At 49.2% G+C, this 22081-nt stretch overlaps 2 protein-coding genes across 3 annotated transcripts in view; one reads left to right on the forward strand and one right to left on the reverse strand.

Moving 5' to 3' along the window:
* The window catches only part of GSG1L (GSG1 like), a 220367-nt gene that overhangs the window by 123448 nt on the left and 74838 nt on the right, over window positions 1-22081 (reverse strand). For both annotated transcript variants that reach the window (XM_033426055.2, XM_004268603.4), the window contains exon 2: window positions 15233-15280. In XM_033426055.2, the coding sequence (XP_033281946.2) occupies window positions 15233-15280 (48 nt within the window). The remainder of the gene's footprint in view (window positions 1-15232; window positions 15281-22081) is intronic.
* On the forward strand, window positions 4786-5281 carry LOC117200905 (cytochrome c oxidase subunit 8A, mitochondrial-like). The gene has a single exon (XM_033426056.2). It carries the CDS (start codon window positions 4840-4842, stop codon window positions 5053-5055), a length of 216 nt encoding a protein of 71 aa, XP_033281947.1. The 5' UTR covers window positions 4786-4839; the 3' UTR covers window positions 5056-5281.

A 22081-nucleotide genomic window follows, 5' to 3' on the forward strand; every position in this document is an offset into this window, starting at 1 on the left:
TGTTGAAATTCTAACTCCCAATGTGATGGTACTTGGAGGTGGAGCATTTGGGGGTGATTAGATCATGAAGGTGGACCCCTCATGAAAGGGATTAATAACTTGTAAAAAGAGACCCCAAAGAGCTCCCTCACCCCTTCTGCCCTGTGAGAACACAGAAAGAAGACGGGCATCTGTGAACCAAGGAACAGGTTCCCACCAGACACTGAATCTGGCGATGCCTTGGTCTTGGACTTCCAGCCTCCAAAATTGTGAGAAATAAATTTCTGTTGTTTTTAGCAGTCCGAATGGACTACAATAATGATCAACATAATGTTAAGCAAAAGAAGCCAGACACAAAAAGGTTCATCATTTGATCACATTTATGTAGAAAGTTCAAAAACAAGCAAATCTATTGTGTTTAAGTTTGCATACTTGATGGTAAACTATGAAGCAGGGTCAGCTAACCTTTTCTGTAAAGAGCCAGGGAGGAAATATCTTATGTTTTTCAGGCCATACCATCTCTGCCATAACCGCTCAACTCTGCCATTATAACATGGAAGCAGCCAGGGATATACATAAGGGAATGAGCGTAGCTGTGTTCCAGTAAAACTTTATTTACAAAAACAAGTAGCGGGGGCTTCCCTGGTGGCGCAGTGGTTGAGAGTCCACCTGCCGATGCAGGGGACACGGGTTCGTGCCCTGGTCTGGGAAGATCCCACATGCCACGGAGCGGCTGGGCCCGTGAGCCATGGCCGCTGAGCCTGCGTGTCCGGAGCCTGTGCTCCGCAACGGGAGAGGTCACAGCAGTGAGAGGCCCGCGTACCGCAAAAACAAACAAAAAAAACAAGTAGCAGGCCATGCTTTGCCAACCCTGAGGTACAGCTAAGCAAGGCAGTGACTACTCTCCTCTGGGGACAGGAGCTGGTAGTGCTCAGGAAGGGGCACATGGCATGCTGGCAATGATCTTCTTCTTTGACCTCAGTGGTAATAAAGTTTTTGCTTTCAACTATTTGTTAAGCTATATATTTTATGTACTTTTTGGAATCGTGCTGTATTTCCCAATTTTAAAAAGGGTTGATAAATAAATCTCTACACAATGAAATATTATTTGGCAATAAAAAGAAATGAAGTACTGATACATGTTACAGTATGAATGAACCTTTAAAACATTATGCTAAGGGCTTCCCTGGTGGCGCAGTGGTTGAGAGTCCGCCTGCCGATGCAGGGGACACAGGTTCGTGCTCCGGTCTGGGAAGATCCCACATGCTGCAGAGCGGCTGGGCCCACGAGCCATGGCCGCTGAGCCTGTGCGTCCGGAGCCTGTGCTCCTCAACGGGAGAGGCCACAACAGTGAGAGGCCCATGTACCGCAAAAAAAAACAACACATTATGCTAAGTAAAAGAAGTCAGGCACAAAAATCCTCATGTTATATGATTCTGTTCGTATATGTCCAGAATTGACAAATCTACAATGACAGAAAGGAGATCGTTGGTTGTGTGAGTCTGTGGGGTCTGGTGGATTGAGGGATGATGGCTAAAGGAAACAGTGTTTCTTTCCAGGGTGATGAAAATATTCTATAATTCATAGTGGTGATGATTGCACAACTCTGTGAATACACTAAAAACCACTGAACTTTAAGGGGACAAACAAATGGTAAGTGAATTATATCTCAAAAAGGCTGGTACCCCCCAATCAAAAAAAATTTTAACTAATGAATAAAACCAACAGCTTCTGCCCTCACCACCAGAGATGGGCCAGGGAAGAGGAGTGTGTGATGAGACCAACAGACAGACACCAGCTTCGGAGAAACCACTTTCCTTCCTCGTGTCTCCGGAACAAGTGCGCACACACACACCGGGCCTTTCTCTGCCTTTGGCAAAACACACGCTGAATACCAGAAGCCCATGAGGCCAGAGATTCTGTGGACAAGCAGGGGACCAGGGCATCCCTGCCAAGAGACACAGGACTTTTTAAACTCAAAATGAAATTTCAGGGGAAAGCCTAAGCGAAGCAGAGCCCATGGGAGTCAGGCTGGCTCCAGAAACGGCACCAGGTCTGCAGGAGCAAATTCCTGGGTAGCAAACCAGGGCAGGGGCTTCAGCCCTCCAGGGCCTGAAAGGGCCTCTAACTTAAGTCCATCGTTCCTAGTGGGTTCAAGATATAGATAAGGTCTCTCTGCTCCTCACACAGGCTAAAGGCAGTGGGTTTGGGAGATTCTGTGTCACGTCACAGACTTAGCGCCTCCAGGGAGCCCGGCAGATGGTTGCAAATGACGAGTCTGCGGGAGCCAGCAGATGTGGTGCGTGAGGAGCAGAGGGTGCCAGGAGCAGCAGCAGCCATGGGTCCCCTTAGCTGCCACCTCCCTCTGCTCCACGCAGGCCCTGACAGCTGTGAGCCAATGGGGCCACCTGACTGGGTCAGAACACACAGCAAAGCCAACCAAAGAACTTCCTGGGCCCAAGGAGTGGAAGAGGGGCCAGGAGGCCCCAGGCAGGGTGGAAAGACCTGTGAGGTGTGGCAGAAATAGCACGTGACTGATGGGATACATTGCTTTGCTGTGTGACCTCAGGCAAGTAGCTCAACTTCTCTGAGTCTGTTTCCTTGGGTGTAAACCAGAGATAACAGCACCTCCTCAAAGAGCTGTCAACAGAATTAAATGAACCAAGAGATGGGAAAGTATTTAGCAGGGAACGGAATTCTGTGCATGAGTCAATGAAGGTTAGTTGAGTAGAAGTAAACTCAAATTTGAGTTCTTGCCAAGTTAGCTTTCCAGCTGGTCGGGCCGAACGGAGGAGATGGCGGAAATATGCTGGAATATTCATTCAAGCTCGTGTTGATTGAGACAGACCCTGTGCTAACCCCTCGCGTGGATTATTCCATTTGACTCTCGGAAGAATTCCACAGAGTGGATGCCATTTACCCCATATTTCAGATGAAGAAAGTGAGCCATAAAGAGGACGAGAAGCATGACTGAGGTCCCACAGCTGATGAGGCAGAGTCACAATTTGAATCCAGAGCCCATGCTCTGCATTAACACTGCACTCAGCTCTGCGATTAAACCCAAGCTCTGCCCCTCCCTGGACCGGGAGCAAGTGTCTTAGCCTGAGCCTCAGCTTCCTGATCTGAAAAGAGGGATAAGCAAACCCACTTTGTGGGCTGTTGAGAAGATTAAATGGGATACGATGCCTGAAAGGGACTGGTATGTAGCAGGTGCTCAATAAGTGTTCCAAGAATTGCCAGGGCTGGGCTGGGGGAGGCTGCCCCAGAGTGGGGACTCCACTTCTCAGGGACTGGTACGCCACTTGTATGCTCATTATACAGGCACACCTTGTTACTGCATTTTGAAGATACTGCTTTTACAAATTGAAGATTTGTGGCAATCTTGCATTGTCAGACGACGGTTAGCATTTTTTAGCAATAAAGTATTTTTAATTAAGGTATGCACATTGTATTTTAGATATAACGCTGTTGCACACTTAATAGACTACAGTATTGTGTAAATATAACTCTTTTATGCACTGGGAAACCGAACAATTGGTGTGACTTGCTTTATTGCGATATTTGCTTCATTGCGGTGGCCTGGAACTGACCCCGCAATATCTCTGAGGTCTACCTGTACTCAGGCCATGGCAGCCACGAAGAGTTTTATCTCAGGGCCTCAGTTTTCTTATCTGCAAAATGGAGCAGGTGAGACCAGCTCTCTGAGGCCTTCCCACCTGACAGCCCATGTGTGATGGTTAGATTCCTGTCTTGGAACTAGAAGCATAACAAGAAGGAAGCAGCATTAGATGCATGAGTCATAAGGGCTTTGGAGGATGACAAGTGTCATCCCATGTGGTATGACGGCCCTTTCTCCCTCCCAGCCCCACCCAGACAACACTTACCTCGTCCCTTCCTTTCATTAGATTTTAGTCCTTCCCTAGTCGCGGGGATTCTTCTTCTATTTTAATAGCTCGCATCAGGGCAGCAAGTGGAATGGTAAAGCACAAGGACTCTGCAGCCCACCTGCCCAGGTTCCAACCCAGCACCACCACCGCAACCCATATGGCCTTGGGCAAGTTAAATTAACTTCTCTGGGCCTCGGTTTCCCCACCCATCACATAGTTTAACGACAGCACAAACTCACTGAGTTGTTGGGGGAATCAGCTGCGTCTGACACATTGGCAAAACAGAAGTAAGTTTTTGGTATTATTATTATTTATTTTAAAGCACCTTGGAAAAAAATAACATGGCACACTAAAACCGTGAATTGACAGATCTCATTGCTCAGGATGGGGAGAAAATAATTCGACTTTGTAAGTGAATCAACGTAAAGAGAAATAGTAAGTGAATAATAATATGGGGGTGCAGTATACAGCCCAAATCGGGAAGGCAGTGCAAAATGAAAATTCAGGGGACTTCCCTGGTGGCACAGTGGTTAAGAATCCACCCGCCCATGCAGGGGACACGGGTTCGAGCCCTGCTCCGGGAAAATCCCACATGCCGCGGAGCAACTAAGCCCGTGCACCACAACTACTGAGCCTGCGCTCTAGAGCCCCCGAGCTACAACTACTGAGCCCACGTGCCACAACTACTGAAGCCCACGTGCCTAGAGCCCACGCTCCACAACAAGAGAAGCCACCGCAATGAGAAGCCCACGCACCGCAACAAAGAGTAGCCCCCACTCGCCGCAACTAGAGAAAGCCAGCGCACTGCAACGAAGACCCAACGCAGCCAAATTAATTAATTAATTTAATTTTTTAAAAAAAAGAAAATTCAGGGCCTCTTGTTGCAAAAATTATTAAGAAATTTCAAGACAGATTTTGACTTCGCGACCTTGGGTTCCGGCTGCCTGCTACCTGCAGTCTACTCTGTGCGGTCATGTCTGTGCTGACTCCACTGCTGCTGAAGGCCCTGACAGGCCCGGCCCGGCGGCTCCCCGTGCCGCGGGCCCAGATCCATTCCAAGCCGCCGCGGGAGCAGCTCGGAACCATGGATATCGCCATTGGGCTCACCTCCTGCTTCCTGTGTTTCCTCCTGCCGTCGGGCTGGGTCCTGTCACACCCGCAGAACTATAAGAAGCGAGAGAGACAGTAGCTGTCCTCTCCCTCAGCCTGCGACCTGGCCACCCGGCCTGTCCTGATCATGTCTGCTGCATTCCTGGCCGGCCTCCCCGGGATCCTGTCCTTCAGTTACAGTGACCTCTTCTGCAATCATGACCCCTTCATTTCTCCATGTTGCCATCCTGGGACCACATGTATCCGTTTAGAAGGCGCTGCTCGGTAGGGCCTCCCTTGTAACAATAAAGTCTATTTAAACCCTGCTTCAGGGGGAATTCCCTGGTGGTCCAGTGGTTAGGACTCCACTCTTTCACTGCTGAGGGTGTGGGTTTGATCCCTGGTCAGGGAACTAAGATCCTGCAAGCTATGTGGCCTAGCCAAAAAATAAATAAATAAATAAACCCTGCTTCAGAAACTCAAAAAAAAAAGAATTTCAAGACAGTTACAGTATAGCATTAAACCAAATGGAGGGTCCTTCCGTGCACGGAAGCCTATGCGACTATCAGGTCACGTGCCCACGAAGCTGGCCCTGGTTCTACATCTTGGCAAGGATGTGGGCTACATGCATGTATGCATTTCTTGAAACTCACTGAACTGTACATGTAAACTCTGTGCCTCTCACTCTTTGTATATTATATAAATGAAATTATATCAGTTAGAAAAGAAACATGACAAAATCGGGTTATAAATTCCCTGCTCCTCACAGGCAGTGCGGTTCAGCAATGAGGTGCAGGTATAGACCTGTATGTTGAATGTTGTCTTCTTTTAACCCAGTCTGTGTATCCCCAGCCCCTGCCTACAGTCGTACAGGATGCGCACTGACCAACACAATGCCACTCACGTGGATGAATCATGACCCCCAGAGTTGCACAGTGGGTAACCTACACAACTGTACCTGGTGGCCTTGATGGTACAACTTCATTTGAAGGACTCATCATTTGTCTAAAGTGGAGGTCCTGTGTGAATGCAAAGCCTGGGCCAAATGGAAGGGTCTTACGGCAAATTCCATCCCAAGGCCTTCCATCCAGGCAGAGATCCAGAAGGAAACGAGCCCATGCAAAGACTTTCCTAGAATGTGCAAAGGAGCCATCCTTCAAATGCCTCTACCCCCGTGCAGTTCAGCCCTATTTCCCCAATGCTGCTGAAACCTCTGCTCAGAGGGGCAAAGAGCTGGATTTAAGCATCCGAGGTAATTTCTCAAACCAAAGTATGATAAGACCGAAGAGTCATTTCGAAATGTTAATTACCACTGTTTACACTTAACGGAGTCTTCTCACCATGGAGAAACTGTTTCCAATTATGAAACATGAAAGCTGGTCACCGTTTGGGGTTAATATGACACTCTCTGAGAGAGCGAACAGGCGAGACTACCCAGACACCTAATTACCTGGAAAGATAATCTTGAATAATTGGAATTAGAGCAACTAAAGCAATTATTGGATGTTGTGATCTCCGGGAGCAGTCCTCCACCGGCACGGGGGTTTAATCACTTTTAATAAGAGCACGTAATTAGAGGAATCCAGAATTTCAGAACGAAAGTGGCAGAACCAGCACTTCAGAATGAGGGAGGTGGGAGGACCATGTGTGATGCTAGAGAAAATGAGGCTGGAGGAATGGGTGGGAAGGAAGGGTGAGATGAGAAAGGATGGGTGGTGTTGGCAGGGTGGGCGGGATGCTGATTAAAAGCCCTCAGGATCCTGGCAGGTGACTCTAACCTAAATTTGCTGTGTGACTTTGAGCAAGGCACTTAACCTCTCGGGGCTACACCTTCCTTCCACTCTTCAGTCATTCAGCAAGTGTCTACTGCACATCTGCCACGTGCCTGGCACAAGGATACTGGGTCTCACGTCTTTGCACATGTCATTCATTCTACCAGGAATGACACCCCTCCACCGCCGTGCCCCTTATGCAGTAGAAGGAATGCCACTCATCCTTCAGGACCCTCCCCACATGGAACCCTCCACACAGCCTTCCTATACTGCCATCTTTCCTTCCACAGGCCTCTGGGCACCCCCATGGGTCCCTGATTCACAGATGTGACTCTCTACCTCCTTGTGTGTCTCCCCCACTAGAAGGCTCCTCAAGGTCGGAAGCTGTGAGGCGTTCTCCTCACTGACCCAGCTCCTGGCACACAGCCTGGCACCGAGGGATGCTGCCCACTAGCCTGCCCTGGGAAAGTGGAGGGAAGGTGGACAAAGGTCCCTGCAGCCCTTCCCCGAAAACAAGGCTGCAGCCTGCCCTGCTTCCAAGAATGGAATGGCTCCAGGTGAGGTGGCCGGTGTTGTGAGTTTATTGAGCATGGCCAGGAAATGATCTCCTTCTGCAGGAGGATGCCAGAGCTCTGCTGCCTCCACAGAAGGACCAGGGCCATTCAGACAAACGATGCCCCACCCACGGTCAGAGGGCTGCAAAAACTACCTCAATGTTGTCTGGCAGGTGAGAGGGAAAAATGGACGTGTGGACTACTCGGGCCAGTCTCTTGCCTCTTTGTGTCCTGAATTGTCTGTCTTGTTGGGATGAAAGAATCAGAGTTCCCTTTTTGTCAGGCCCTGGACCACAGGCGTGTACTCGGTGACTTGGGAGCCCAGAGCGGGCATAACTAACTCAGCCTGGGGGCCAGAGAGGACTTCACAGAGGCAGGACCTTTGGGTTGGCAGGTGAAGGTGACAGTGAGTCCCCCAGGCAGCCAGGGAGAAAAGATCACCCAGGATTAATGCACAGGCACGAGGATGCACCAGTGACTCGGTGTGTTCAGGCTGCCGCCAGCAGGCTGACCTGCTTGCAGTTCGATGTCAGAGTCTGGGCAACTGTGGAAGCTGGTTCCCCTCTCCCTTCCCTGTTCGGCATGTTCTGATCTATGCACCTTTCAGTTCTGTGACATAAATCAATAAAATGCACTAAATAAATTAAGTGAGCCGCAGAATTGTAAATCGATTTCAGACGGAGAACAGAGAGGTTGAGGGAAGCAACAGGAGACTATCATAGGAACTCAGTTGAGAAATAACTCACGCAAGACTAGGGATTGCGGCCACAGAGCCACCACATTGTTGCATATCCCTGAAATATTAAACAAATGAAACCTACAAGCTTAGGAAACTGTTTCACAAAAATTGCCCAAAATCCCAGCTCCCTGGGAAAGAGGGGCAGGGAGCCGGGATGGCTTAAAACACAGCTCAGCGCAGGCGGGACAGAGGAGACCATGGCTTCCAGAGTCGGGATCCAGATTTCCAAACCCAAATGGGACTCCCAGTATCTATAACGTGGCCCCTGTTCCTTCCTTCCTTCTTTCCTTCATTCAACAAAACTTTATTAAATTCTTGTTGTGTGCCAACCCCATCTGGGGCACGGGAGCCACTGGAAAGACAAGATCCAGTGCCTGTCCTCAGGGAGTGTCCAGTCTGGTGGAGGAGACCATCTCAAGGCAGTGTGATGGGTGCTAATAGCACCAGTCACCGTGGGTACCTCTGGGGTCCGAGGTGCCTTTTCAGAAGAGGTCATGTCTTAACTGGGCTTTGAAGGATAAATAGAAGTTTTCATGGCAAACAAGAGGTGGTAAAGGTAGGTCAGGCAGAGGGAAGAGAATATGCAAAGGCACAGAGGCATGACATATGATGGAGAGTTTGGGGGGAAATGTGTGCAAGTAAGGAGGCGGGGCTGGAGCACAAGGTCCACATGAGGGATTACAGGAGGTGGAGTGGAAAAGGCGAACACACAGTAGATCACGAAGGGCCACGAGTGCCGTGTTACATGGTGTACATTTAGGAGCCAGGAAAGGCCTTTAAGCAGGAGGCTGATGGAGCTGGATTTCCAGTTTAGAAAGATAATTTAGAATTCGGCGCGGGAAATTTTTGTTTTACTTTTTATGGAAGTATCACATATACAGAAAAGGGCATTGATCACAAAAGTACAGCCTGATGAACTTTCATAAACTGAACACATCGTGTCACTAGCACCGGCTTAAGAAACCTAACATCGCCAGAGCCCTCCACTGGCTCCCTTTCAGTCACACTCGCTCTTCAAGGGTAACCCCCGTCCTGACTTCTGACGGCACAGATCCGTTTTGCCTGATTTCCAGTTTTATACAAATGGAATCACATACTGTGTGTTCTTCTGAATCTGGCTCCGTTTGCCCAACATCCGTACCGCTGAGAGAAGCTGGAGAGCACAGTACTCCACGGTGTGTGTTGATGGGCATTGAGGAATCACAGCGATTTACCAGTACAGCCTGGGTGGCAAATATGAATCAGGACGAGCTCAATTCCTTCCCTCCTTCCTTCCTTCCTTCCTTCTTCCTTCCTTCATTCACAGTGAGAACCCATCCACCTGTGAGGGGAAGCTCCAACCCGGGATTTAGGAACTGGGAATTTTCCCCATACCGCACCTTGACAGATGACTTGGGACAGATCTTTACTGGGGGGTCCAGTTAACATAACAAAGGGCAGAAAACCCAAAAAGCCTCATGGAGGCCCCCCACCCCTGCCCCACGGCAGGATCGGAGGTGGCAGCCATCATGTCCCTAGCCTTTTGCACTGGAGGGTGGCCTCCTTGTTCCTCGGCTGGAGCCCTCCCACGGTGCCTGATAACCATTTCCGTAGCTCTCTCCCACTCCTGTAGGGCAGGGACCTTCACCTCATTCGTCCTTGCATTGCCCCCCATACCTAGCCCAGAACTTGGATTAAAGTAGGTGCTCAGGAAATATGTGTTGAATTGGAAGGCGTGTGTGCAGATGACTGGCATGCAGAGGTTGCTCAATGGATTGTTTGGGGAAGGAATGAATTACCTCCCTCAAATATTCTGGTTACTTTCAGAAAAATAAATAAGTCACTTTGGGATGACAATGACCAGAGGAGACCCTGAGAAGCAAATTAAGCACATACACCCAGAAATCCAGCTGGGCCAGTTCCAGCACAGCCAGCTGTCAATCATCCTTAAGGCCTGTGGTCAGGCCCAGGCGTGGCAGATTAGACTATCACTCAGCAAATATTCATTCCCACTCCACCCTCCACGTGGGTCGTGCCTGGGTCGTGTATTTCTTGCCCCATTGATACTGGATGCAACCCCATGACTTGCTTTAGCCAACAGGATGTTAGCAGATAGGATGTAAGCAAAGGTTTTAAATGTGCTTGTGCATGGGACTCCCGTGGCAGTCCAGTGGTTAAGACTCCACGCTTCCATGGCAGGGGGCATGGGTGCAATCCCTGGTCGGGGTACTAAGACCCTGCATGCTGCACAGTACAGTCCAAAAAAAAAAAAAGGAATATATATATATATATATTTTATGTACTTGTGCAGTTAGCCACCTTGCATTTCTGTCCCCTCTCTTTCGCCCCCAAAAAAGAATACACGTGGAACGGACTTGAGCCCAGTCTGCAGCCTGGAACCAAAACAGCCTACATCAGCTAAACCTAAGTCAACCCACAGACATGCAAGCAAAAAAATACACGCCGAGTGCCACTGAGTTTGGGGATGGCTTGTTACACAGCATTATAGTGACTATTGCTGACCAATACACTAGGTTTGAAAAGTATCCAGTTGGTCACAATTATTTGGTAGGAGAATCTGGCCCCAGGGGATAAGAGGTTGCGATCTGGAGAGACAAGGGAAACCTTGAAGAGGAAGATTAGGAAGCATAAGAAGCTTTTCCTCTGCATTTTCAGTAACAAGTTCACAATACACAGACGTTGCTGTTTATCTGCATTTGCACATTTCATCTTCACAAACTGCTCAAGCGTCCTTAATTCATTCCTCCTCCTCTGCCTCTCATGTCCTGCTGGGCAGATCTTTGTCAGAGAATTTATTACTCTGCTCTGCCAGTAGGGCTCCAGTGCTGGGCTGGGCCCTGGAGGCCCAGAGGTAAATAAGAAACCACTGCTCGGAGGGCCCCATTCTCGTGAGGGAGAAAGATATGTGTACAGGTTACTATTATTCAGCTGTGATACAAGATTCTCAAAGTGTACTGGGGATATAATCTGAATGTCCAGTGATAGGGCTTGGTTAAATAAATTGTTTCTATGTGATGGGCTATTATACAGCTGTTCCAAAAGATAAGTGAGTTCTATGTATTGATATAAAAAGCAATCTATGATTTTATACAGGTGTATAAGTATATATGTGTATATACGTATGTGTGTGTATTTATCTATCTACTTATCTATCTATCTTTCATCCTTCTAACTTTCTTCAGGGACTCATAAACCAAACCATTACCAGTGAATATCTAAGGGTGGGCTTATAAGAGACTTTCATTTCTCATTTACACATTTAAAAATTGTTATAATTTTTATAACAAGAGTGTATACAGTTAAAAATCAATGTTCATTTTTCATTAATTCAACAGTGCCAGGCATTGCTTTGGGCCCTGGGGATACAGTGAGTCACAAACAAAACAAAAATCCCTGCCCTCATGGAGCTGACATTCTTTTGGGGGAGACCACTGTTAATCAAAGAAGCACTGAGTACATTTCTTATGTGATGTAAAGACAACTAAACATTGAAGAGAGTGGAGAAGGACTTGGCAGGAGGAAGGGCTGCTCTAAGGATGTTCAAGGAAGGCTGCCCTGAAGGTGTGACGTTTGAGTGATGAGAAGGCACCAGCTGTACAGAGAGCTGAGAGAACAGTGTTCCAGGAGCAGGAAACAGCAAGGCACACACTAGCTTGGCTGACTCAGGAACAGTAAAGATTTTGGAGACCTGAAGTATGGTGAGGGAGGGGAGATTACAGGAGATGAGATCCCGGATGTACAGGGCCAGATCCCCCAGACCTTACCGGCCAAGATGAGGACACTGAATTTTACTCTGAATGAGATGGAGCCAAGGGAGGGTTTTAAACAGGGAGCCACATGAGATGATCGATGCTTCAACAGGATCATTCCGGCCACCAGTGAAGCAGGGGTCAAAAATGGAAGGACATAACCAGTTGAGAGACTGTGGCAGGAATCCAGATGAAAAATGGTTGTGGCTTAAGCTAGTTTAAAATGAAAAGCTATTTCCCACGTGAAGCACAAAGCTAGAATGATCAGGAGAACTAACAAAAATATGCCATGGGAAAAACACTGATGACAGACACGTATTTTGCCAGGGAAGAGGGTAGGGAGGAAAGGACAGAGGGTATTGGAGAAAATGGCAAAGACGGGGCCCATTTCAGAAGGGCCTCAATTACTCACTCACACACACACACACACACACACACACACACACACACACACACTTACACACTCACACACACACACACAGAGGCTCGGAAGGCCTAGCTTTTCAGCAGAAGAACCAGGCATTTAAGAGCCAGACAGCTCAGTTTTAAATCCCAGCATCCTAACTGTGTGACTTTGGGCAAGTCAATTAACTCTCTAGGCCTCAGTCTCCTCATCTGTAAAATGGGGATTAAATGAGCCACCAGGTATAAAGTTCTCAGAACAGCACCTGGCACGTGGTAAGCACAGCATGAAAGCCAGTCTGTGTTAGTGTCACCTAACACTAGTTATTATGATCGGATTTGCAGAGCAGGAAGGAAGTCACAGCGGGAGTGGGTGCAGCCAGAACGTGGGAGAAGAGTGCTCTTTGGGAGAGAACACGTCTGGGCTCCAATATCGGCCCGGACTCCCTGTGTGACCCTGAACCAGTCCCCCTCTCTCTGCAGCCTGGGGTCCTCATCTGTGAAACAGACAGCGTGGAGAGGACTCGGCGAGCACGTGGAGGGGTCCGGGGACACTAGGCTCCTGCAGGTGCCCCTGGGAGGACTGGGCCGGGAGGTTCAGAAACAGGCCACAGAGCTGCCTGACCAAACCCCGCCAGCCCCAAAGGTGAGCCCAAGTGCTTGAGAGGCAGTGAGCCCATGAAAACTGGTCTGCAAAGCCAGCCCACTCACGCTTCTTATAAACGTTTTTCTATGTACAGCCAGAAGGTCTTCGGCGTGGCCACCAAGCCCTGAAAGCAAAATCACGAGGCCAGTAAAACACAAAGATACAACCCCTCTGGGGCCTCGGTCCTCACACACGAGGCAGGAATAAGCCACCATACAGTCCACACTGTATGTGGACACACACACGCATGTACGCACATCCATACGCTCATACGTGCACACATGTGTACATGCCTCCGTGCCCACACTCACCCACGAGTGTGCACGCAGGCACACACACGAGACCCATGTGCACACTCTCAGAGGAGCACCTGCCCATGCATGCATATCCTTGCCCTCAACCAGACATGCACACACATTTACATATGCACACACAGGCCCAGCTTCCTGGAAGCCAGATTTGGAGCAGAGGTGACCCAGGAACTCCAAGGCCTTGGGGATTATGGGATGAGCATCGGAGAGGTTGCATACAGGTATTGGCTTCTCAGATGCAGTACAATGGAGGGGTACGGAGCATGGGCTCTGCTCCTTATGAGATGTGAGACGTGAGTGGCTTAATATCTCTAAGGCTCAGTTTTCTCATCTGTCAAGTGGGGTGAGAATGTCAGCCTCTTCTTAGCAAGGTTGTGGGGAGGTTTCTCAGTTGATACATTTAAAGTGCTTGGCCCAGTGCCTGACACATTGTACCTGCTCAGTAAATATCAGCTATTTATTAGCAGCTGTAGTATTTTCTGAAGAACTCAGTTTGGAAGCTGTGGCCCGAGTTGCTCAGCTCGAAACTTCAGGGATGGCCACAAGTAGCCACGAAACAGGGCATCGCCACTGGGAAGCAGAGGAAACAGAGGAGGTAGTCCCCACTGCAAAAAGCTTGCTCAGAGGGGGAGCCCAGCCTCTTCCTGGACCCGAGAGCACTATGGGCTCCCTGTCACATGCCCCTCAGTCTCACCAGCTGCCACTTGGCTGGAGCTCTTCAAGGGGACAGCGTCTGTGAGACAGGAACGTCACCAGCCTCAAAGACACGCAGCCCCCTTGCCTGTCCCGCCTCTCCCAACACCCTGGAGGGGTCAGAGACGGGGCACTTCAGGCCCTTGAACCTCCTGACACTGCAGGGAAACTGCAAACTCAGCCCCACCAGCAGGGGCCGTGGGTGACCGCACATACTGGATGTAAGAATTTCCCCTGAGCCTCGGCCCCCCAAGGCCCCCCATGTCGGGACAGTTTAGGACTGAACTCTTGTCTCAGTTTCCCCACCCCGACTCCCAGGACCAGAGCCCTCTCCTGATCTCCAGGCTGTCTGAAGAGACCTGCACACCTGTTCTCTCTTGGCGAGGGTTCACCTTGGCGGCAGGGTAGGGAAGTAGGGAGGCGGCCATGCCCTACGCTCCTGCGGCAGCGCATCCTCCAGTTTCCATTCTCCAGTTCTTTCCTAATGATAAAACCCCTGCCTTTCAGCTGAGCACATGGTTGCCAGGATAAAGACCTCATTTCCCAGCCTCCCTTGCAGCTGTGATCAAGTTCTGCCCAAGGGGATATAAGCCCGTGTCATGGGGCAACTTCTGGGAACCTTACTGTTGACATGCAACCTTTGCCCTTTCTTCTTTGCCTTTCCTCTACCCTGTTGCCTGGAGTGCAGATGTGACGGCTGTAGCTCTAGCCATCCTGTTAGTCCATGAAGACAAAGGCCACAGGGATGATGGAGAGGCCCCTGGATCCTGAAGACCGCATGAAGCAGAGCCACCCTAGATTTGAAACTTTTAAAGGAATCAATACATTTCTCCACTGAAGCCAGTTACTTGGGGCCGCCATTACTTGCAGCTAAACCTAATCCTGACGGCTCTGCCCCCTACACGAGCTGCAGCCCCCTCCTAATCATATCTGGGCATCACTGGGCTCAGAATCTCCGCTGTCAAGCCCTGTACACCAATGGGTCCTTTCTGAATGGCAGTGCCCGATCAGGCTGGACCTCCCCACACCTGTGAGACAACAGAGACAGAACGTCTGGCTTCCCTCCCCCAAGGTCAAATCCTACACTTGGAAGCAATGCCAACACTGGTCTTGCCTCATCCCAACTTCCGCACGCCCATCCTACCTCCCCCAAAGTCCCAGCACGCACTGGAAGTAAGGGAAGTGTAATGACTCTCAGCATCATCTCACTTGGGGGGCGGGGGAGGGCAAGATGATGTCCCTCCACCTGCCTCTCCCCCTGCACTAACCGCTCAAGGAACTCAGAGCTTTGCAACAGGACTCTGGCCCCTGGGGCACCATCACCCAGGGATGCTGAAGGACAGGATCAGGGCTTCGGGAAGTGTCCCTGGAGAGGGCAAGGTTGGCACACCGGAGCTGGGGCCACACTTACCTTTCTCTGACGCTGGGGCCAGGTCAATGAAGCTGCGGCATTTCTCACCTTTGAAAAAAAAAAGACAGGTTTTCAGAATATGAAAGGAAGTGAGAGCTTCAGGCTTCCGCCTCTCCCCCTCCCATGAGCCCTGTACGGATCTGGGGGTAGCGGGGCCCAAACATCTCTAACCCGAGCAGCATCTTTCTCTAAACCCTAATTCCCAGAAAGCCAACGTCCTGAGGAATGTGGATGGCGAAGCTGCAAGTCCCCATGATGCCTCCTTCCGTCACCTCCCGGTCCAATCCATCCAGCCCTGTCACTCCCACCTCCTCAAAGCCCTCCTGCCCTTTCCACGGACTCCACCCCTTCCAGGCCCAGCAGGACGAGGGCTGAAGCCGTCACTGGGCTCCCTGGACCTCCACTCTGGCTTCTGTCGGATCCACTCTCCACACTGCAGCTGGAGGGATATTTTCAAACCACACAGCTCTGATTACATCACATGCACACACGCAAGTAGGCACACTCCTGCTCAAAACACTTTATCCCCAAATAAAGCCCAAATTCTTTCACATGGATCCAGGACTGGCCTCCACCGGCCTCTCCATCCACACCCCCTCCCCACCCCCCTCCCCTCCCCTCCTGTCAGCTCCTATGCTCTTCGTGTTCCCTTCCCCCACCCCCCGACTGGGAACACACTTCATCCCTATTAGAAGCTCTCATGGCACCATGGCCTCTCCTAGGTGGCAGCTAGTCACCTTATAACTCTTATCATTTTGTGTGTGATTCTCAGATGGATGGTTCACAAGCTGGAAGTGGAAGCCCCGTGAAGGCAGGTACCACATCTTCAATTCATCCCTAGCTCAGAAAATGGTACCTCCATCCTCCCAGATGCTCAGGCCAGAACCTTGATATCATCCTTTGTTTCTCTCTTTCTCTCACACCTCCCCATCTGATCTGCAGGTCCACCTTCCCAATATACTTAGAATCCAACTACTTTTCACCACCTCCTCTGGTCCCAGCCCCATCATCTCCTCCTGGATTACTGCAGTAGCCTCTGCATGGGTCTCCCTGTTTCTGCCCTTATCCACACAGTCACCAGAAGGGTCCTGTTATAACCTAAGATGGATTACGTCTCCTCTCAGAACTTTCCCACGGTTCTCAATTCACTCAGAGTCAGAACCTAAGTCCTTACCATGGCCTATAAGGCCCTGTGTGATCTGTGCCCCCATCACCTCCCTGACCTCACTTCCTACTGGCTTGCCCCTTGCTCACTCCACTCCAGCCACACTGGCCTCCTTGCTGATCCTTAAATGTGCCAGCCACATTCCTGCCTCAGGACCTTTGCACGTGCTGTTACTTCTCCCTGGAGCATTCCTCCCCCAGATAGCTGAATGGTTTGCCCTTCCTCTCCTTTATCACTTTCCCCAAGTCTTACCTTCTCAAGAAGGCCTTTCCTAACTAGTTTATTTAATATTCCAAACACCTTTTCCCTGACTCTCCCCATCTCTCTTCCCGCTGGACCCCTAGCACATAGAACACTGCCTGGTACATAGAGAGTGCTCAATAAATATTTACTGAAGGGGTATATGAATGAGTAAATGAATGAATGAACAAACGAATGCCTTCCACCCAAACCTTATGCCTATAAGAAACTTCAACTCTTCAGTCTTTCCTCCCAGCCTCCTTGATGCCAGGCCCTATGCTGGCCATCAAGGACACAGTGAGAGCAAGATGTGACCTAGCCTTAAGGTCCTTTCTCAGATGGGACACGTGCTCTATACTTTGCCACAGTCCCCACCACACCCTGTTGCTTTACCCCTAGACCTTAGACCTCACTGGTCCCTGAGACACTAGATTCGCTGACCTTTAGGGTGAGCTTGCAACTCCTAGTTCAAGGGTTTTACTGCTGAGCATAGCAGCAAGAAATAGATTTCACTGATGAGCCCAACAAGGAGATAGACTTTGAGTCCAAATGGAGTCAATGTAGGTTGGGGATGAAAAGAATCTGGAAGCTTCCAGCATTCTCAATTCTTGTGTCTGCTTGAAGCTTCCTAAATTTTCCTCTAAGAAGGTCCCTTGAAGCCCGTTTGGGCTCCTGAACCTCCTTCCAGCCCCATACAAATGCAAAGGCAGATATCAGGGAGTGGTAAGAGATGAGGCTGAGAAGGAAGGCTGGGGCCAGATCACGAAGGGTCTTAAGTGCTGAGTTAAGGAGTGGATTCCTCTCTTATATATGTCACCCCTTCCAAAGAATCATGAGGCCACAAGTGGATGGATGCCACTCCTGTGATTCCATCGTGCTTGCTTCCTCCCCAGGCTCTATATTGAGATGTAGGACCCTCTCCTTCCTTTATAGAAGAGGCTCAGGGCCACTGAGTGATCAGCCAGGACCACACAGCAAGTCAATGATACTGAGATTATAAAGAGATGTTTGCTGACAGCCAAGAACCAGAAGAGGATTTTTTAAAATGAGAATAGGTAGTGTGCTAAGAATGGATAGATTTTGAATGCATCATCTTAAACTTTCTTTATGTTATATTGTTTTCTCAGAGCTAAAGAGGGAAAATTTTAATGGCTAAATTCAGACCAGCAGCCAGGGCCCCATTAAGACTTTTGTGGACCCTAGGCTCTTTTGCCTTTGGAGTCTCTTCCTCAATAAAGACAAATTAAATTAAAAATTATATTTTAGGGGGCTTCCCTGGTGGCGCAGTGGTTGAGAGTCCGCCTGCCAATGCAGGGGACACGGGTTCGTGCCCCAGTCCGGGAAGATCCCACATGCCGCGGAGCGGCTGGGTCCATGAGCCATGGCCACTGAGCCTGTGCGTCCGGAGTCTGTGCTCCACAACGGGAGAGGCCACAACAGTGAGAGGCCTGCGTACCGCAAAAAATAAATAAATAAATTTTAAAAAATTGAATTTTACAAATGCATTGGTTAAAGATTAATATATTAACATTATATATTAAAATTTTTCTTCACCTAAAAGATTTTTTTTATTCTGATTCTGAAAGAAATTAAAACATTTTATGGGCTTTTGCTCTGACCTTGTACCCTGAAATCCTGCTGAATTCATTTATTAGTTCTGATAGTTTTTAGCAGATTCTTAGGATTTACTATATACAAGATCATGTAATCTACAAATAGATATAGTTTCACTTTTTCCTTTTAATCTCGATGTCATTTATTTCTTTTTCTTGACTAATTGCTCTGGCCAAAACCTCCAGTATAATGTTGAATAGAAGTGGCAAGAGCAGGCATCCTTGTCTTGTTCCTGATATGAAAGGGAAAGAATTCATTCTTGTACCACAAGTATGATGTTAACTGTATTCTTTTTCATAGATACTCTTTATCGGGTTGGGGAAGTTCTCTTCTATTTCTAGTTTGTTGAGTAGTTTTATTGTAAAAGTGTGTTTACTTTCTCTTTAATTCCACAACAACCTACAATGTAGTTCTGAGAATCCCCATTTTAGAGACAAGCAAACTGAGGCTCTGAGCTTTCGATGACTTGCCCAAGACCACATAGCCAGTAAGTGATGGACTCAACCCAGTACACAGACCCCAAACTCCATGCCCTAAAGTTTTTCCAGCTATCTATTCCCATTTGCAGCTAGCCATTCCCACTGTGCAGAGCTACTAGGTCCTAAAAGTAACTCTCTGAGAACACACCTCCATGCAGATAGGGAAAATCCACCAGGGACTAAATAAAATGGCTCTCACGCTTCTATTTCTGCTACGTAGACAAGACCAAATAGAAGATGTTTGAGAGAGATGGTCAAACTTGGCCCAACACTCCCTGTGCAGGGCAAAGCTGAGTTTTAAGGAAAAATCATAGTAATGACATAAGGACAACTGGATATTTCAATGGTCACCAAGTCTAATAACTAAAATCCAAACACAGAAGAGTGGTGGTATGTGGCTCTAGAGCCAGACCTGCGTGGGTTCAGCCTGGCTCCATCACCTATTAGATATGTAACATCAACGTTAGCCTTTTGGTGCCTCAATTTCCCTACCTATAAAAAGTGAAAATCACTAATGCTAGTGTTCCTGTAGTGCTTATTACAGGGTGGATCTGTAGGGCTTGGTGCCAACCACCAGGTGACACAGCTAGGACAGCTCAGCAGGCAGGAGTCCAGCCAAGTGGCAGCTACAGGGATACATGGGTTCCCCTACGGCCCCGCACCTTCCGTTGTCTCCCCCTAACCATTGGACATTGCCTGGTAACTGCCTCATTTTTGCCCCATGAAGATGCCCTTTCTCCCATCACTTCCTCCCACTCTGATTCCCTCTGACCCAAGATGAGCTACCAAGATCAAGCGGACGAATGGGTGTCAGCCTCTCCTCCCCAGGAGGAGAGTTCCCTAAAGATCCACTGTGTTCCCAGAGGGCCCCTGGAGGGTAACGCTGCCCCACTTCAGGGAGGGGCAGAGGAGGGAATTTGTGCAGGAGGAGGATAGAGCCAGCAGACCCCTGGGGAGAAGTTTTTGGGGGTCCATGAGCTACAGGACCTCCACAGCCCCCTATGGAGATGTCAGGACCTTCTAGGAAAACAGCCTGGGAAAGCTGGACTTTGGGGTCAGAGGTCACAGGTTTAACAAAAATCCTGCACCCCAGTGAGGGTCTCAGGGCCCCCATGGGCCCAGGAAACCATGAGCAATGAGGACAAGAGGGGCAGAAGAAGACCAGAGATTCTCCCAAAAGTTCTGAAAACTTCACATCACTCCAGGGCTGTGAGGGAACCTTCATTATGTGAGATCTGAATTTCTCACTATCCCAGAGAATGGACGTTCAGTCCCATTAGACCAGAGGAATAAACTAATGGGAAGTACCTTGCCTGTAAGGAGGGAGCATGCCGATTCAGACCCACCATAGCCTCGAAGGGAAACATCCTGCACAAGGTTCCTCATCCTTGCATCTCGCTCCAAGGTCCATAGCCAACAGATGGGACTTGGAACCCGGTCCCAATGCAAGGGTGGCCAATACATGAGATCTCAACACCCAGCAATGACTGGGGAAGCCTGTGGGGACTGGGTAACCTGGAGGAGGTGTGCCCTGTCTAAAGGAATATGAATTAACATCCTGGCCATCTGGACCAGTCAGGATTCTGGCAGGAAACAGATGGCACCCTGGAAAGGGCTCACCGAAGACTGCTGAGTGAAGGGCCTATTCATAGACGTGTGGACAGGGGCAAGGGGTGAGCAACAGTGGGGAGCCCTCACCTCCTCCAGCCTGAAGGGGCTGGGGAGGGAAAGGAGGCTGCGAGAGATGATGCCACAGAGGAGGAACTGCCCCTCGGAGCTTAGCTGCGCCGAAGCAAGCATCAAAATCAGAATTTCTGTGGCAGGGCCTGAGAATCTGCATTTCTAACAAATTCCCAGGGGGTTGCTGATGCTGCTAGTCTGGGGACCACACTTTAGAACCACTCCTTAGAGGAATGCAGTCACTGTCAAAACCTCAACAGGCCAAGAACAAGGCAGGGGAGGGGGAAACACCCCGACCTTTCTCTCCTTCTGCCCTCTGATTTCCTTCCTATGCCTCCCACTGGCCAGAACCAATAAGAAACCAGAGGACGCAGAATTCCGGGCCATTGCATCTGCGCAGGGCAGTCTCCCACGGCCCAGGGGGCAGTGGACAGACACGGAGGGGTGAACGGCGAACAATCAGCATGCCACCCTACCCCAGGTGGCCCTCACCCCTCCTCACCCATCACTCTCATCCTCTCACCCTGCATGCTTGTCTCTTTCATAGTCTTACCACGATTACTATCTGAAATGATCTTGTGTACGCATTTGTTCACGTGTTTATTATCTGTGTCGTCTACAGGATGTGTGTGGACTTCTCCTCTGCTGTGGGTTGTATTTACATGTAGGTATGCATAGGCTGCGGGCTTGACCACATTCTGGACCAGGATGGAGGCTGCACAGGGTGATGCAACAGTGAAGATGAGATCTCTCTCTCTCTCTCTCTCTCTCTGAATCCTAGAAATCCAAATCACATCAAGCAGTGATATTTGGGGATGTCTGAATTAATTTTTTTTCATATTTATTTATTTGTTTATTTTGGGCTGCATCCGGTCTTAGTTGCGGCACGTGGGATCTTTCGTTTTGGCGCGTGAGCGTCTCTCTAGTTGTGGTGCACAGGCTCCAGAGCGTGTGGGCTCTGTAGCTGTAGCACAGGGGCTCCAGAGTGCGTGGGCTCAGTAGTTGCAGTGTGCAGGCTTAGCTGCCCCATGGCATGTGGAATCTTAGTTCCTCCACGGCATGTGGAACCTTAGTTCCCCAACCAGGGATCAAACCCGAGTCCCCTGCATTGGAAAGAAGATTCTTAACCACCGGACCACCAGGGAAGTCCTATGTTTGAATTAATTTTGACCCCTAAAAATATACTTCTCTTTGGTTCCCAATATCAGTGTTTAGTATTCACGCACTTATACTCAATGAACATTTATTGAGCACCTACATGCCAGGCACCATTCAAGGCGCTGGGGGTGCAGCAGAGAACCAGAAGGCAAGTGACCACCCTTGCGGAGCTGCTGTTCTAATATTAAAGTGTATGTATAGACAACTTGGAATCCTTGCACCAAAGAGGGCGTTCCCCAGCTCATCTAAACAGTGCCCAGATGCATATATCCAGACAAAACTCTAATTCAAAAAGATACAGGCACCCCTATATTTATAGTAGCACTATTCACAATAGTCAAGGCACGGAAGCAACTAAATGTCCATCGACAGATGAATGGATAGAGAAGATGTGGTGCATATATACAATGAATACTACTCAGCCATAAAAAAGAATAAAATAATGCCATTTGTAGCAACATGGATGCAACTAGAGATTATCATACTAAGTGAAGTTAAGTCAGAAAGAGAAAG

Source organism: Orcinus orca, chromosome 16 (assembly GCF_937001465.1).
Source record: "Orcinus orca chromosome 16, mOrcOrc1.1, whole genome shotgun sequence".
In the NCBI taxonomy this organism is placed as follows: Eukaryota; Metazoa; Chordata; class Mammalia; order Artiodactyla; family Delphinidae; genus Orcinus; species Orcinus orca.

Bases quoted from the DNA above. Each gene is read 5' to 3' on its own strand.
- LOC117200905 (XM_033426056.2), top strand. From the start codon at position 4,840: ATGTCTGTGCTGACTCCACTGCTGCTGAAGGCCCTGACAGGCCCGGCC.